Raw genomic sequence first — 17161 nt, forward strand, 5'->3', positions numbered from 1 at the left:
AGAGACAGGGTCAGTTGCCTGAATAACATATTTTAAAATAAAATTGTTTAGAAGAAACAGAACTATTCTCCCGTCCCCCATGGGCCATCATAAAGAGATTACTTTGTAATATAGTGAAATTGTTTTAAAAACTTTAAAATAGTAAAAATAGCACTGAGTGCCATGAATTTATTTCTTAGAGTCCTTCAATGTAGAGGGACCTCAAAGCATGTCAATAAATGCAGCTCTACCTCATTAGAGAGTAATCAGAGAGTAATTGGTCCTCTGTATTATAACACTTTCCTGAGGCCATACCTTGGAGAGCTAATGATTTAGGCATTAACACCTTGGTGTGAAGTAATTTACCCAATGGGTCTATCTACCTACCAATCTCTTTCTTTCTTCTTCTCCCTCTTTCCTCTCCCTCCTCTCCCCTCCCCTCTCCCTCTCTTTTCCTTCTTATTTTAGGACCCGGAGTAGGGCTGGCTTTTCTGGGTGCTGAAGACCAGAGACAAACCACAGAGGATAAATCAGTGGAGAATTTGGGCCTGAAAACAAGGACTACTAAAAAGGATGATTACCTCATTTTTTTCCTTAGGGCTGATTCTGTAGGTGGTCAGATTTATTGCATTATATTCACTGGTACAAAAAATGAATAAAAAAGTAAAGACTGGAGGACATTTCCCCCAGCAATCCCTGTAGAATGCATGAGATAGAGGTTCATCAAAGACTTTCTAATACAGGAATTAACTCTTGAAATTACAAAATGATTAATTTTTGTGTGTGTGGGTAGGGGTAGGGGCAGAGATTACAAGGGGTTAGATGTACAACTATCCTTATGAATATCTCATAAAATCTTATAAAACAATGTTCAATCAGTAAGAGGTAAGGCTCAAAATGGGGTACATACTCTATGATCCCATTTATATAAAAGTGCCACAATACTTAAAGCTACCCTATGCTATCAGAGGTAACAGTAGTGGTTACCTTGGGGATGAAGCTGGTCACTGGAAGAACCAGGGGGGGTTAGAATGTTGCTAATGTTATTTCTTGATCTGGGAACAGAAGACACCAGTGTGCTCAGTTACTCATGGAGCTGTACATTGATGATATGTGTACTTTTCTCTGCATATTATATGTCAATAACAAGTTTTTGCATAAATTTTAGATACATCTTCCACATATTAGAATATATAATAATAACCTAGCTTATATAAAAATTACTTCCACCATCCTTTCTCAACTTCCCACCATGCAGGAGAGAAATTGATCACTGTTTCCAAAGAGCAAGGTATTCACCATTTGGCTTCCATTGTCTTCCCCTTTTCTCTTAGATTTACCCAACAGACTATTCGTCTTCCCTTCTGTACAAAAGTACAAAGCTGCATTTGAGTAGTATGTTTAAGTAGCTTAATGCTGTTATTTAAAAAATCCTTTATATTATTAAGCAACATACCTAACCCTGAGGGTTTCTCAAGGCTATGTTTAGTGTTAAATGGAAGCCATTGCCAACACTGAAAAATAAAAGAAGCTGGGAATGTAGTCTAGACAGGCTTCTTGGGAGTTGTCCTGAAAAAAAAAAAATCAGAACAGGAAAGAATATTTGAAGGTATGCCACAAATAGATCCAATATCCTTGAATGGTATAGTCAGTTTCTAATTTCAGAGTAATTTCTCTCTCACATATGTTAAAGTGTAAAGAAACATTCTAATAAGATTTAACACTTCAAAGTCATTAACTAACTAATTAATTAATGAATCCACATAACAGTTCTAAGAGGTTTGTGTTAAATATCTACCATTTCACAGATCTTGTGTCATTTAGAAACTCTTTTAGCTCTTTTCATTTCTACTCTTTTCAAAATCTTTAAAAAGAACTAATTATTATCATGTCTCCAGTGAAGGACACATATCAAATTTTTCTCTTGAGAAAATACAGTGCTTTCTGAAATGAATTTCCAAAACCAGTCAAAAAAACTTGGTGATTTTAGTGGTGATAGGACTCCAAGCTTCAAATATTACTCTTTAACCTCTATTACATTTTTTTTTTTTTGCCTTGAGGAAAAAGACCAGCTTCTGTGCCTGCACAAAATGGATGCTCAATAAATTCCTATCAGATTTTTTTTCTTTTGTAACTCTTTGGATATTTTGCTTTCGCATAATTTAGCTATCATTTCACAGACTCAATTGAGATTAAAAAATAACTATTGTGATCTTTTATCCAATTGTCTAAATTGTTTTTACACTAGAAATGAATTGTGTCCTAAGTTATACAGGGCATTGGATGTACTAGAATGGCAATAGCATGTTCTCTTGAGCACTGAGTAAGGAAAGATGACATATGTCCATGTTTTAGGTTAAAAAAAATTAAAGAGAAAGTGGTGGGGAATCAGGAGGAGCAAGACAGACAAACTTTAGGGCAACATTTTAAAGGAGATTTGAAAGATGATGGAGCCAGCTCTTCAGGTGATATTTATGAAATGAAAATGATATTGAATTATTAGAAAAAGATAGTACTAACATCAGAATTTTTCTTTTGGTGCTAAGCAAAACTATCACAGAATACTACTTAATACAAGTCTATTTAAGTGTATTAACACAGGGTTTCCAAGTTTCTGGTAGATCTTTTTGGATTTGATTTAACGATTGATAATTGAAGCACTACGGACATTTAATCATTACCAATAGATTGCAGAATTGACAATTTAAATGCTTAATGTGAGAACTTCCCTTGGCCATTCAATGCAACTTGCTGCAGTATAAAAATGTCTAGGGAAAGCAGTGACAACTTTTATTAAGTACCTGCTGTGCCCATAAGCATATGTTATCTCAGTATGCTTTCAAAATTGCCCTGGGATGTGAAGTGCCATTTTACAGATGAGAAAACTGAAGCCATATCAATCATGCTGCTAGGATAACTAGGCCTGCACCCCAGGTTTAACTCCAGGTTTAATTGATTCAGTTTCTGTGATCTGTCCCTTAAACCAGGAAATAAAAGTAGTCTTCCATGAATGCATTTAATTTGAATACCATTAAAACCCTACAGGTCTCATCTATCTTAAACTAGTTATGCTGATGTACCGATTAAGTAAAAACTTGGATATAAGAACTTCTTTTGTCTTTTTGCTTTCTTTCTTTCTTTTTCATCTGTCGATTTGTCGATCCCCTCTTTCAGCCACACTCAGCTCATGCAGTTTGAATTCTGGCTGGCACGGGCAGTGCGGTCAAGGCTGCAGCTGTTAGCGTCCCCTCCTCCCATGCTCATCATGAGTTCTGCAAATGAGCCCTGCAGACTGAAATTGCGTTCTGCAGTTTATTTGACAAATAGCCTTTGTGGCCTTTGATTTTTCATATCACTCATAAATTCTGGCAACAGCCAGGCTGTTTGTCAGGTTCAAATTCTATATATTTGAAAGGAAAGAGTTGAAGATCCCTGCATTCAAAGTGGAATCTATTCTTAAGATTTATTTGTAAATTTTGCATCAAACTACTTTGAGATATTCTCGTGGAGATGCCTAGCTGCAAATTATTTCTACCCTTATGTCATAAATCTTGATAATACGTCTTTTAAAATGTGCCTAAGAAATGTATTTGGTGTTTATAGTGCTGGATTTTAGTGAGTCAAATTGTGTTTGGGCAGTATGTTTGCCTCTTCATGTTCTGTGTGACACTGGAGTAAAATGGAGACTTGGGTCATTCAGCTGCAGGCTCTAAGAAAGTCTGTTGTAACTGTGCATTTTAATTAACTGAATCAGCTGAGGAAATGTTGTCTCTCTACTGTGGTGTAGCTGTCTGCCTTGTTAAAGTACCTCCCTGGATAAACAGAGGACTTCTATTTCTTAAACTGCCTTTCCCCCATGGTCTTTAAGAGTGTTGGGCTTTTTCTTTTTTCTTAAATTACAGGTGGAGAAGGTCTAATTAACTCTAAAATGATTCTCCAGCAAACTCAGTTGCATATTTTTTCACAACAACTGAGCTACAGTATAGTCACTGCAGGACACATGCTGATACTGGAATACACAGCAACATTTAGAAACCTAAATCTATTTTGTCATATTACCAGAGATGGCATCTGCACTTGGGTTCAGTTGAAATACAAATTGAAGATCAGATAGGGTTTTTTTTTCTTTTAAATTTATCAGTGGGCCACTGTGAGCTGAGCCAACAAAATGGGAATAATTTAACCATTGATTGTTTTTTTGCACAACACACTGCTGGACCTTAAAATTGAGTTGAATATGAGGAGATGTGCTTCAAGTAGTTATGTGCAAATTTGACCTCTGGAAATGTGATTTAAGGGCATCATGCTAAAGCTATTGAACACATCCTGCCAGAAACTTGCTTCTGTAATTGGTTTTAGGTTAGTTAACCACCCTGTTCTTTTATTCAACTGTCATCAGACACTCTATGCAAACATTTTAAATCTACATTAATGCAAATTTAGAACAATGGTTTTTCATCTATTCAAACTATGTGTGGGCCTTCTCTACCTGAGCTAGTCCAAACAGATTCTAGTACTAAAAATAAAAGCAGATACAAAACCCAACAACTTCTTTTACTTTTTCCTCTTTAATAGGAATGGAAGCTTTAAAAAAATAAATAATTAAATAAAATGGAAAAGAACTGAAAAATATTTAATAGTCACTGGGTATCTCTTAAGTAGCAAGAGGGACATATATGTAAGGAATGAAATGGTTACTGTAGTGAAACCCTAGAATGGATAACCAAGAGAGTCGCTGAGGAATGCAGCTCTTGGAAGATTGTTAAAAGTACAATTAAATTAGCTTGGAACTTTAAATAGAAGATAAGAAAATACACTGTACAGTTCTTAGTTTGTCAGATTAAAGAATTTTACTTCAATTTCCCTATTACCTGTTTAAAAAATTACCTGTTTTAAGAATTAATATGCTTTTTTGATGGTAAGGTTTACCATGCATGGTCCAGAGCCTGAGCAATACTTTATGGGGAAAAAAAATTGGATGGTCTTCAGATCTGTTATAAATCATAATTAAAATGCAACTTAAAAATATAGTAGGGATTATGTCATTTTTATTTTGGAAATTATACTGCAATTTGCAAAATTACAGTTTTTTACTTATAGTCCCAACCAAAGCTGTTGAATACAAACAGAAATTTTTAACTCTGTTTTTCATAAAATTATTAGAACTATCTCATTTTAATTATTGCTTTTTTAAAAGATTAAAAACCATTGGTATTTTCCTTTTAATCCAGTATGAAGGTGCATATTCAAGTTGTGTAGATTAATTTATAAATAAGAGTTTGGTAGAGAGAAAAGTTGAAAGAAAACTCAAGTACAGATAGGAGAGGGAGGGAGAAATTCTGTGAAAAGGATAAAGGGAATGAACAGAACAGAGAAAAGGAAAGACTTGGCCTTGAGGAGATGCTTCAAACCCATGTGATTAAACCTGCCTTCAACATAATTGATGTTTAAGATTAAAAAAAAAAAATGATGAGCATCATTACTTGTCAGTTTCTGAGTATTTGATGTTTGAAGGCTCCAGTAGAATAGTTTCTTTGGAAATGTGTATAATGGGAAAACCAAAGACCTCTGACCTAGTCTCTGTGATAGGGGAAGGCAGTAAAAAGGTGAGGCCTAGGAACATGTCTAAAGCAGAAACTTTGCAGAATTGGGGATAAATAAGGAGACATTCAGATGGGCAAAAAGAGGTTAAGAATATATGGCTTTGCTAGCCATGATGGCACACAAATGTAATCCCAGTGATTCCAGAGGCTGAAGCAGGAGGATTGCAAGTTGGAGGTCAGCCTCCACTAAGCACTTAGCAACTTGGTGAGACTCAGTCTCAAAATGAAATTAAAAATAAAGAAAATGGTGATATAGCTCAGTGGTAAGCACCCTTCAGTTCAATCCCTAATATCAAAAAATTTATATATATTAAAACATATGGCTTTTACAACACCCCCACTAACACTAAGGCATATTAATATTAAAATAATTTCTTTGTCTCACAATCTTTCTTAGCTCTTCATCCTTTTAATATATTCCCTAAAATGTTCATAGTTTTGGTAACCATCATAGGAAAACCATTGGTAGATTATTCACAACAAAGAAGCAATTTAAATTAGAACATGATTCCCTTGAACTATATTTTTGTAAGAATAACATTTGAAGTCACCTAAGTGATAAGTGAGAATATTGTATGTAGTGGTAAAGTATATATAAAATAAAAACAAAAATGTATATATTGACTATGTAAATAAACATGAAGTTGACAGCCTTAAGTTTCCATTAAATTGGGATATTTACTTTAGATTGTTTGCAACAATAGCTTTATCATAATGACCGGAAAATAAATTCAACAAACATCTACTATGAATAAAAGACTGTGCCCATCAACACTGGGAAAAGAAAAGAAGAGATAGTTTGTTTCCTCCAAAAGGGATTACAGACACATTAGTAACCCAAGCACAAGGCAGCCTGTAGTAGAGGTATAAAATAGCATAGCAAAGAGCAAAGAGCAAGATTAAGAAGACTTGAGAAGTGAGTAGAATTTGAATTGGATATATGAAAGAAATGCTCAGAAATTGACAGGAAAATTGGAAGGGAAGAAGGTATTTCTCACAGAGGAAACTGCTCAAGCAAAAGCACAGAGGTAGGAAAGTGAGAACTGGTTAGAGTTAGAACAGGGAGCATGGTATGGAAGTAAAGGTGAGGATGTCATTAGGCTTTATTGGGAGGTTTAGGACTTTGATTTGATTCTCCAATATTAACCATGTGCCCAGATTTCCCTGAACTTATGGCAATTTGGATTCTCTTTCTTGAGTCTACCAGGAATCAACTTGTCATTGTAAATGAAAATACGTAGTGAAATATGATTATTAAAATATATGTGGTACTTAGAAACTTGAGATACTGAGGGGAAGAAGAAAATTACTATTATGTGCTTAACTATGTACTATGGGATTTTTACCTACATTGTCTCATTTCATCTTCATAGGATCTTTCTTATCAAATTAAATAATATGTGAAATGTGTCTAGAAAAAATATACAAGAGGTTTAAGCTGCTGATTCTTTGCCCTCTTGCAACTATCATGTGATGATTTCATTATTCTACATATTCTTTTTTATGATTAAGAGGCTGGGACTCAATGTCTTTAAATTTTTAAGTCTCAGAACCAGATTTTAAAGTATGTCTTCCAGGATCCATAGCCGAAGTTCTTTATAGTATACAAAGCTGTCTCTCCATGAAGGAAAAAAAAAAAAAAAACAAGGAGAAATCCAGTGTATAAAGGTAATTCACTGAAGAAATTTTTCAAATAGAGTTTGTGGCCTGCCTTTGTTCCCTTTGGGAAGGCCCAACTTCATGCTTGAGAAAAAGTCAGAGAAATTTATGTAGGATGAACTTAGAAGGCTTACAAAGCCACTTGTTCCCATAAGCACTTTTCCTAACCTTGTTCTCTGTTGCTCTGTTTATGCCTGCTCTGAATATGATTTTCTTACCTTTAGCTAAAGGATTTTCTCTGTCTGTAAATGGAAGTGCCCTTGCAAGGGACAATAATACCACCCTAGAATTGGGAACACACATATGGTAAAGCATAAGGAACCAAAAGAGCCCCAGTTATGAATGGATGAAGGGATTTCAGTGTAGATAATCCTTCTAAAGGGGGAAGAGGCATGGGAATGGGAGACTGAGAAGACAGAGGCAGAGATCCTAGACCCCACTATATTGCCCTCTAGAGATGAACCTAGTGCATCCATCCAATCACTCCCAAAACACACAACATCAGAAACCTCTGCCTATTGGAACTATGGGAAAATGAGAGGAATAGGAAACTCAATCAAGAATATGAGGGCTCCACAAAATGGATAACCACAAAAAAATGGGAAGTTAGACTTTATATATGAATGATATGTCAAAATACATTCTACTGTATTTTATTTACTGTACAAATAAAAAGACAAAAAAGATTATTAGGGCAAAGTTGGAGGGTAAATCAACTTTAAAGAAGTGAAACACAGGGCATGCATAATTTGTACTTATTTTTAATATTAAGAAATATGTAATATGAACTTAAGACTATTTTTAAAACCTACCTTGACCTTTCTTTTTTAATTGATAATTTTGCATTTTAGCCTACTAATAAAGACCTCACACATTTCGGAATATTAGACCATAAAAAGGGTAAAGCCTATAAAAATATATGTAGATGTTTACATTTTACTACTCATTCCTCCTCATAAAAGTCCATAGGACTAAGTACATGCTACTTTTAATGGAATGAGATGGGCTGGAGTGAGTGCCACAGGCTGGGAAGAGCATTGGACTGGCAGATTAGCACTTAGCTAGGAGAGAACTGTCCTAGTACTAATTATAGATCATTTCCTGAGGGCATCTGGAGATATATAATTTGGGTAGAGATTTGTTGTTGGAATGGGGTATGGATTACTTTAGGAAAACCTATAAAGAAGTGGAAAGCTGTGGGATTAATGGGTGGAACTGTAGGAAGACTGATTCAATGTGAGAAATTTGTGCTTACATTAACAAGAAAAAACTATCTGAGCTATGAAAGATACTAAAGACTTCTTATCAAATTGTGAGATTGTCTAAATGTCTGGTAAATAATAAGGAATCAATTACACACAAGCACACACATATATACAAATGAGTAATAAAATATGGATAGTTATATGATATGTATTGTTTCTAGGCATAATCTACCACATGACTAGCTTGATGAAAAACACAAAAATATTTATGTAAAATGGCCTATGCAGATTGCACAGATCCTTAAATAATCTGTTTTAATCACAAGTCATTGTTACCTGACCTTCTACTGCATATATTGTAATATCCAAACCAAGTATTTATACTTTTTCACTTAAAATTTTGTATAAATTGAACAAAACATTTCATAAATTGATCTGAGAGTTGTCAATGTTGTAACTATTTCTGTTATAATTTTAGAGAATTCTCACTGTTACAATTTAAAAAAAAATCTTTATTTATTTATTTTTATGTGGTGCTGAAGATTGAACCCAGTGCCTCACACGTGCAAGGCAGGTGCTCTACCACTGAGCTACAGCCCCAGCCTGACTGTTGCAATCTTATTGCAGGTTTATGAGAGTTTTTAAAGCCACTCTATTTCTTCAATATCATTATGAGATATACCACAAGTTTATTTATTTATTTATTTTTTGCTGCAAGTTTGTTTTTTTTTAAGTTCTAATGAGATTCTAGTTGATGGAATCAAAGGTTATGCTTCCTTTCTTTAGTAAGTATAACAGATGAATATTAGTGAATAGAAATTCTTTTATCTATATATGAATCCACCTATTTGAAGCCATGAAGACCCCCAATAGTACATATGCCTCCACATCATAAATAAGTTTCAGCATCAAGAGTGCTGAATAAGGATTTATATTAAATTGAAGTGTTCATCTCTTTGATGGCAAAGTGTATTTTATACTAAAGATATAGTGTGATGAAGCTTTAACAAAAAATACTTTTTCTAAATGTAATGTCTGCCATTTTATTTCATATGTGAGGCCCAAAATTTTGGATTTTATCTCTGAGAAAACAAAATTCTGTTTATTGTTTTTGACTGGTGAAATACTGTTGCATATTTGCATAAAGTCCTCTACTTTATTTTTTAGGAGGTAGTTAATTAAAGTATAAAATAATCATCTTTAATATTTGCCATACTGGCAATTCAACTATATCTCTTTTTTCCTCTTTGATAAACAAAAGATACTGTGCAGGTGTTTAGCAGGCTGTAGATTAAAAAAAAAGAGAGAGAGAAGGATCAGCCAGTGTTGAATTTGTTTCATGTTCTAATATTTGTTGCAAGTATATTGAAGATATGCTTACACTTTGAGTGAAATGATAACTTGTGTTGATTTATATGAGGAAGACTTTTTTGAGCTATAGGAAGTAGAGATATCTTTCATATAAAGAGAAAAACAATGTAAGAGTGGGAGGAAAGAAATAAAGGAAACTTTTCTCAGGAGGAGCAGGAGTTCCTAAAAATAATAAGAAAGTGGACAATTGTCAAGAAGTTATTAATTTTCATTACAAAATTTGCTGAAAAGTATAAAATAGAAACTCTTTCTCCCTTCTGCCATAAAATGGATTACTATTGTGCATGGAAGTTTTGTTGTTAGAAAATATAGTTGTAAAATTGATCGTCTCTGCTTGTTGCCCAGATACTCCTGTTGTCTGTGAGTTCCTGGAATGCTTCTCACATGTTCAGGAATCCTAACTCAAGAATATCCATCCATCAGCACCTGAAGTTTAAACAGCATAAAATTCACAAATGTTTCTTCTCCTGAAAAAACTAGCATTCTCTCTCTGCTTTCTTGAGATGTCATAGAAACTCAACTTTCAAAGAGAAACAGTTTGTATCTACTTAAATTATAAGAATGTTGGAAGTACACCTGTTACTTCTTACTTGGAAATACTAGTTTATATCCAATGAAGAGAGATTTGTAATTACATGGGTCATTTTTTGATGAGTTAAGTATTTAATTTGCATAAGTAAAACGTTATTTATAAAAGAACACTGCTCTACTTTATGCTTTTTGAAAACTTCAGTGATTTTCAATGATTGTAATTGACAAAGTCAATAGTAGTTTCTATACTAGGAGGTCTTGGGAGGTAGGTGTGGGAGAAAAACAACAGAGAGGTAACATCATGTGATTGATATCTGAAATGTGTGCTAATCCCATACAACATGTATGGGAGCAATTACCTTTCTGTTCAATAATGATGTCATATTGTCATGTAAACAATTATATAGTAAATGTCAACAAGAACTGAAAATAGTGATACTAGAGAGGGGACAGACAAACTTCTGCTCGATGGAAAGCCCTGGCTATATTGACGAGATTTGGGGACACCACTGGTATATGGGTTTAGTTTGAGAAGTTTTTTTCTTTGTTCTCTGGTTTATGTCCTTATATCTACCATTCACTGGGATCACTATTGATAAAATGCAACACTCAGATAACATAAGATGGAAGAATCTGTGTCCATATGGAAACCAAAGATGAAAGATAAGTTCTAGATTCATAGATATGGGCTTCTGTAACATAGAGTTATTGATTTCTTTTTGACTCATTGTCAAAAAGATATTTAACAAGTGTCTGAGAAGTTTGAATTTAGCTCTTAATTTCTGAGGTCCATATTCTTCTACAAGACATGACCATGATTATCTTCCTCAATGAAATAGAATTACTTTTTATTTATATTTTTTCTGCAATATCTGTATTGTATTTTATCAACTATCCAAAATTACCAATGGTTTTGGCAGCTGGAAAAATTACATAGACTCTTATGATTGGGAAAACACTTTCACCTGTGTATTTTTAGAGTTAATTTTCAACAGTTATTTAATAAACACTATTTAAGGTCCATCCATTCCATTGCTCTTGTAACGTTTGTCATTCGCATTTACTGATATTATTTTTCATTCTCATAGTCTGTCCCATCTGTCTCTGATTTTTAATGTAGGTAGCAAAGAGATCACAAGAATAGGAAGCTCCATGGTTTTGCTTCAGATCTAGTTCCTAATGAGAACCCAGGGAGAAAGGGGATAAAAGAACCCACACAGTTTCTGAATTTTTTATTTCTCATGGCTCAATTTTCACTTGTCACATCTGGAACTTATTTTGTCTTAAGCCTAATGCTTGTTTCTGATGCTAGTCTAATCCTCACTTTGAATAAACTATTTGAGTTCTCATCTTGGTAAATGTCAAAGGAAGGGAAGATATTCCGTGCACCTACAGCATCCTAAAAACCCTTGCCAAATTCATGAATCTGACGCTGCATTATCCTTCCCCAGAAGGAGAGCATAATTTCATTATCCATGAATCATCACCTCTTAGACTGTAACATCATTGTCAAAGAGCCTAATAGAACCAGTGTTCAGCTGGCTGCAAAGGGGGAGGGAGGAAGAAAGCACGGGGCAAAGCACGGGTCACTGGCACGGGTCAGCAAATTGGAGAGTTCTAAAGCAAAAAAAAGGGGAGGCCCCTCTCCCTTGATAGCTCTTATATCTTCTGACCAGTAAGTAACTGATGCTGATTCTTTTAATATTAAATACTGAAATTTATTTTCCCCAACCTTAATTACAATATGTGTTTCAATGTCCTGCCAATGGATTAACACACTTAATTAAAATATCAGACTATTTGACCAATTTTGATGCATATAAACACTTTAAAATATTTCTTATCGATTTTTATTGTATTACTATTTGCTTTACATCTTTGGCACCTACTTCTAGTCCCTCAGAACCTGTTTTATGGCCTACTTCCTAGCATTACTAAAAATGTCACTAAGTAATATATAAAAAATTACACAATAGCTGTATTTCCCAGGAGAATGAACTAAGTGAAATTCAAATCTGATGAACAGATCAAAAGTACACGTTGTAAACAACGTTTACAAAGAGATTCAGAATTAAAAGCTAAAATGTGTTTGAATGGCTGTGGTTATTCTAATCAGCCACTAGAGGTCATTGCTACTCCACAGAAATACGGTTTATTGCCTGTGTCTATTTAGGTAGTTGACTCACCAAATCAAGTAAAAGATAGTTTAAATTCTTTGAAAAGATGTAATATTAACATCCTTGGAAAATACAAACTCATTGAAAATGAATATATCTTGCATTGGTATTGCTTAGAATACTGTAGCACTGGGACTATTTCCTCCACGCTGCAGTACCACTGTGCATACTGAGGCTAATAAAAATGGAAAAAACCCACATGCTGTTCAAAGACACTAAACTCCATTTTCTTTCTGTTTTGAATCTACTCTGCATTGATCCATCTCTGTTACAGAGTTCAACAGGTTAGGTTGTTTCACTGTTGTCACCTGACTGAGATCAGATATTTCATGTAAATTTGCACTAGAAAAAATGAATACCAATTATATTTCTCTAACAGGCAGTGAGTTTCAAATACTTATGAAAATAGATTTATGCCATGTAGTACAGAAAGTGCCATGGAGTACAGGTGAGGGCAACAACTTCTAATCAGGATAATATTTGCCATCCAGTTTTGTTAAATTTAACAATAGTGAAGTAATAATTGTCTAGCCTACTAGATTTTTATATTTGTTCTTGGCAGATACTGAGAATTAGAGAAGCTTCATTTCTGAGTTGGGGAAGGGAGTGAGAAAGAACTTTTTCTTGTAATTTCATGTTCCAAATAAAACCATGTTTTACCTTCAAAGAAATTCTGTTTTCTTATCTAGTATATTTATAAGTAAAGTTAGGCATTAAAAAATGACCAGCCTTCAAAATGTTGGTCATTCATTTAATGTTAAATCACAATTTACATACCAAGTGGCTTTAAAATTTAGAAATACTTTTCAATACAGCAAACGTTTTGTATATACTAGTAGCACCACAGAATCAATAATTTGAAAGAATTAAAAAAATATAACTATACCTTGCCTAAATATATTTGGTATCCATCACAAATGAGGGAAAGTTCAAGTCAAAGAATAAAAATGGGCTTTTTTCCACTTTAACACTGCATTTAATTAATACAATCAACTTTAGTACAGATAAAAATGAGGCTGACCAAAGAAAATTTCTTTTTCAGATGGAATATGTATTTACTGACACTTCATAAAAAATGTAAAATTACAACTTTAGTGAAAAACATCACAGTAAGATCAGTCATCCAGTTCATATTACTGTAAGGAAGTATCTGCATTATTAATCAATTGGGAATATATGACTATTTGTCATTATTATATACTCAACAATTATTTATGGGTAAACATTGTGACTAAGATGCTTTTCTGAACTAGTATTTATTTTAAGGTTTAGCCAAACTCAAAGAACCTAGAGAAATCTATTTTGGCATTTTTTTCTTTATTGCTTATAAAAGCATGATTTTAATAATTTTTCTTCCTTGCAAGTATATTTCATGGTGACTTGCCCAGATCTTTCCTCTCATCCTATGAAAAAACCACCAAACTATATAAAAATGTTGGTAAAAATAGCCATTCGCTTTTTTCTTTTTTGATGCAGCAATTCTGTTTTGAAAGAACAGGGACATGGTTAAATATGTAAGGCTTGGTGAGTCAAATTAAATGAAACAGCCTCAATGTAGTAATTCCTAATTTTTGCTCCTATAATAAAACTGTTCATTTTGGAAGACAAAAGAGAATATAGGCTAAAGATTTTTTTTTTCTAAAATCTCAATGGACTGTAGTTCATGTTACTTAAATACAGAGGCTATGATATTTGTGCTGCAGTCAATAAACTTTCACCAACGACATAAAAACATGCATGTAGCTTGCAGATTGCCAACAGGGTCTATACAGAATTGTACTGATGGATGAGTTTACAATACAGATGAACACAGGGACACAATAATGTCAACAACAGCAAAGCAAAAGAGAAATATCATAGTGTTGGTCTTTTCCCCCTGAAAATTTATTTTATACATTTATTAAGGTGTTATCATAGTCCTCATTTTTAATGAGGCTGTTGGTAGAAAGCATGTCTTTTGGAATATGTTCTCTTTTATACATCTGAATGAAGTGTCAGTCATTAGGGAGAACTGGTGTGTGCAGGACACATCTTGAAACAATACAGGACACTCTGACAAATCCTGAACAGAAGAACAGCAAGGAGCTAATGATTCCATTAATTACATTGGGGTCTTTGAAAAAGCTGGAGAGAAATTCTGGTGAGGTCCCAGCCACAAGCACATAGCAAGACTGCTTCCCATTTGCAAATCTTATCTCTGAAAACTCCCTCATGTGAGAAGCCACAAAGAAATCTATATCCTCAAATATGCCTATTTAATTTTTTGGCTATTTAATCAACTTATTTAGGAAATACACATGTCTGTAGAAGAAACTTACAGTGAAACCTCTTGTCTGCTTTTACAGGGATGGGTTTCAGAGATAAGCCCTAAAGTCTATAACTTTGTGTTTTAATCATCTTCTCACATTTTGCAGTGACTACTTGCAGTATTTTAACCCTTCAACACTTCTCCCTTGTGCTTGCCTTATTGTAACTTAGATATCTCTGGAAACTGTTCATGGTGCTGCTTTAACCCAGCACCATCTTTTGATAGTTTCCTGCAATTTTCTTTTTAAGGCAGGAATTATTTTAATGGCTCTGTCTGTCTCTAAAATGTTTCTATAATCAAGTCATCTCCTAGAATCGGTTCAGGCTCTGAGTGCCTGAGATTATTCATCTTTTTCTTTGATTTGCCAACAAACTGCAAACCTTCTAGAGCTACAGATTTGATCCTCCCAGAAGGAGAATACATCAGATGTGGGAGATTACTTATGAAAGAAGTTTTCTTTTTTTTTTTTCCTGAAAACAAGTGCAACGTTAATGGAATCAATAAAGGGTCTTATACAATAGGCATTATATTAAACCAGAGTTCAAGCTTCACATTGATTGTGGTATTTAAATTTCAATGGGTTGATTATGTATGAGAGGAAAATGACCAGTATTATGAATGCACTCAGGACAGGGAAGGACCTTGCCAGCACAGTGAGAGGGAGAGGGGAAGGGAGGGGAGGGGGGGTACCGTGTTGCCTTTATAGTCACCGGAGTTCAATAAAGCACCACTTATTTCCCAGCTTTTAAGAGCGTTTTTTTATCACAATGGTTCATACCTCACACTCCCTGGAGCCTGATTTGTTATAGGTGCAGGGTCCTGTCCCGTTCAGCAGCATCTCGCTGGTTTCCGTGTTGGTGGGTTTATAATCTACATAAAATTCCTGGGTGCTGGGAGTCATTTGCTTTAGTGACTGCCTTTTCTTTTTCCTGTGCCTTCGCATGAGGGAGCGCTGCTGCAGCTGTTTCATGCTTGCAGGGTACCGCTTCCATGACACGTAGATAACAAGCAGGATGACGAGCACGGACAGGAAAAGGGCCACGCTCCCTGCGATGATTTTATGGAAAGAGATGTGCTCCGTGTCAGCATCGGTCTCTGGGCCTGGCTCTGTCGCTCCCACCGTGGGGGGCAGAGGGGGCTTGCTCTCATGCTTTGGTCTGGGGAGCTTGGGCTTAAACGTTGGTTTGGGGAGAGCCCTGGCCAGATCAAACCTCTCCGTGGTGCTTTTGCCACAGATGCTGTAGTTCTTCACTGCATCGATCACGTTTACTCCTTGCAGCTCTTTGGGACTGGCACAGATTATTGTATTCTCCCTCAGACCTTTAAAACTTTTCAGCCAGTTTACCAGGGAACAAATATTTCTGCTGCATTCCCATATATTCCCGGCAAGACTGATGTCATTGAGTGATATCCAAGAATCCAAAATCTCTTGACCAATAAATGTGAGCTTGTTGGAATCCAGGTTGAGGCGCTGCAGATTTGGGACACACTGGAAAACACTAGGTCCACTGAAAGCTTCGATCTCATTGCCTGACAGATCAAGCCTTTGTAATGAGCTCCAGGTCCAGGACATGGTCTGTCCTATGACACTGATTTTATTCCACTGCAAATAAAGGTTCTGAAGGCTCACCAACCTTGGGAAAAGGGCCAGGTTGAGCTTGGAAAATTGATTGTGCTCCAGGTGAAGTTCTTTGAGTCTGATCATGCCAGCAAAGACATTTCTGGCTAAACTTCGGATCCTGTTATATCCCAGGTCCAAAAGTTCCAAGTTGCGGCAGTCTTGGAATATTCGCACAGGAATGGTTCTCAGGGAGTTAGACCGTAAGTGTAAACTGAGCAGCTTCCGCAAGCCTCGAAACTGTTCAGATCCCAGAGAATGCAGCTGATTATAGGACAGATCCAAGTTCCGTAAATTGGTCACAGGTCTGAAGGTATTGTTAAGAAAATAGGAGATTCTGTTGGAACTCAGAATCAACTCTTTGAGTCTGCGTATTCCATTAAAAGCATTCTCGTCAATATTGCTGATATGGTTATGGTCAAGGTATAGCCAGGTGAGCTGGTTAAGCCCTTTAAATTGATTATACTTAAGTTTTTGAAGGCTGTTATATCGAAGGGACAAACCTAAGCAACCAGCAGATATACTTGAGGGTATCTCCTGTAATTTCTGAGATTCACAATATACCATTTTGCCTTCACACCTACAGCCCTTAGGGCATCCTCGTTCAGCAGAAGAAAGCATTGTCAGTAAGACAGTGGGGGCTATAACCAGTGCTACAGCTGATCCGCTCAGTAGCCTAATTACATTGAAACCTGGAAATAAAAACAACT

At 35.2% G+C, this 17161-nt stretch overlaps 2 protein-coding genes across 6 annotated transcripts in view; one reads left to right on the forward strand and one right to left on the reverse strand.

The window, feature by feature from the left end:
• Ctnna3 (catenin alpha 3) overlaps positions 1-17161 on the forward strand; it is a 1666222-nt gene that overhangs the window by 700185 nt on the left and 948876 nt on the right. The window lies entirely within an intron of this gene.
• Positions 1-17161, reverse strand: part of Lrrtm3 (leucine rich repeat transmembrane neuronal 3) — a 173091-nt gene that overhangs the window by 151489 nt on the left and 4441 nt on the right. Inside the window, exon 2 of the mRNA XM_015500590.2 lies at positions 15612-17143. Coding sequence (XP_015356076.1) covers positions 15612-17143 — 1532 coding nt within the window. The remainder of the gene's footprint in view (positions 1-15611; positions 17144-17161) is intronic.

Source organism: Marmota marmota, unplaced genomic scaffold, assembly GCF_001458135.2.
Source record: "Marmota marmota marmota unplaced genomic scaffold, marMar, whole genome shotgun sequence".
NCBI classification, from domain to species: domain Eukaryota; kingdom Metazoa; phylum Chordata; class Mammalia; order Rodentia; family Sciuridae; genus Marmota; species Marmota marmota.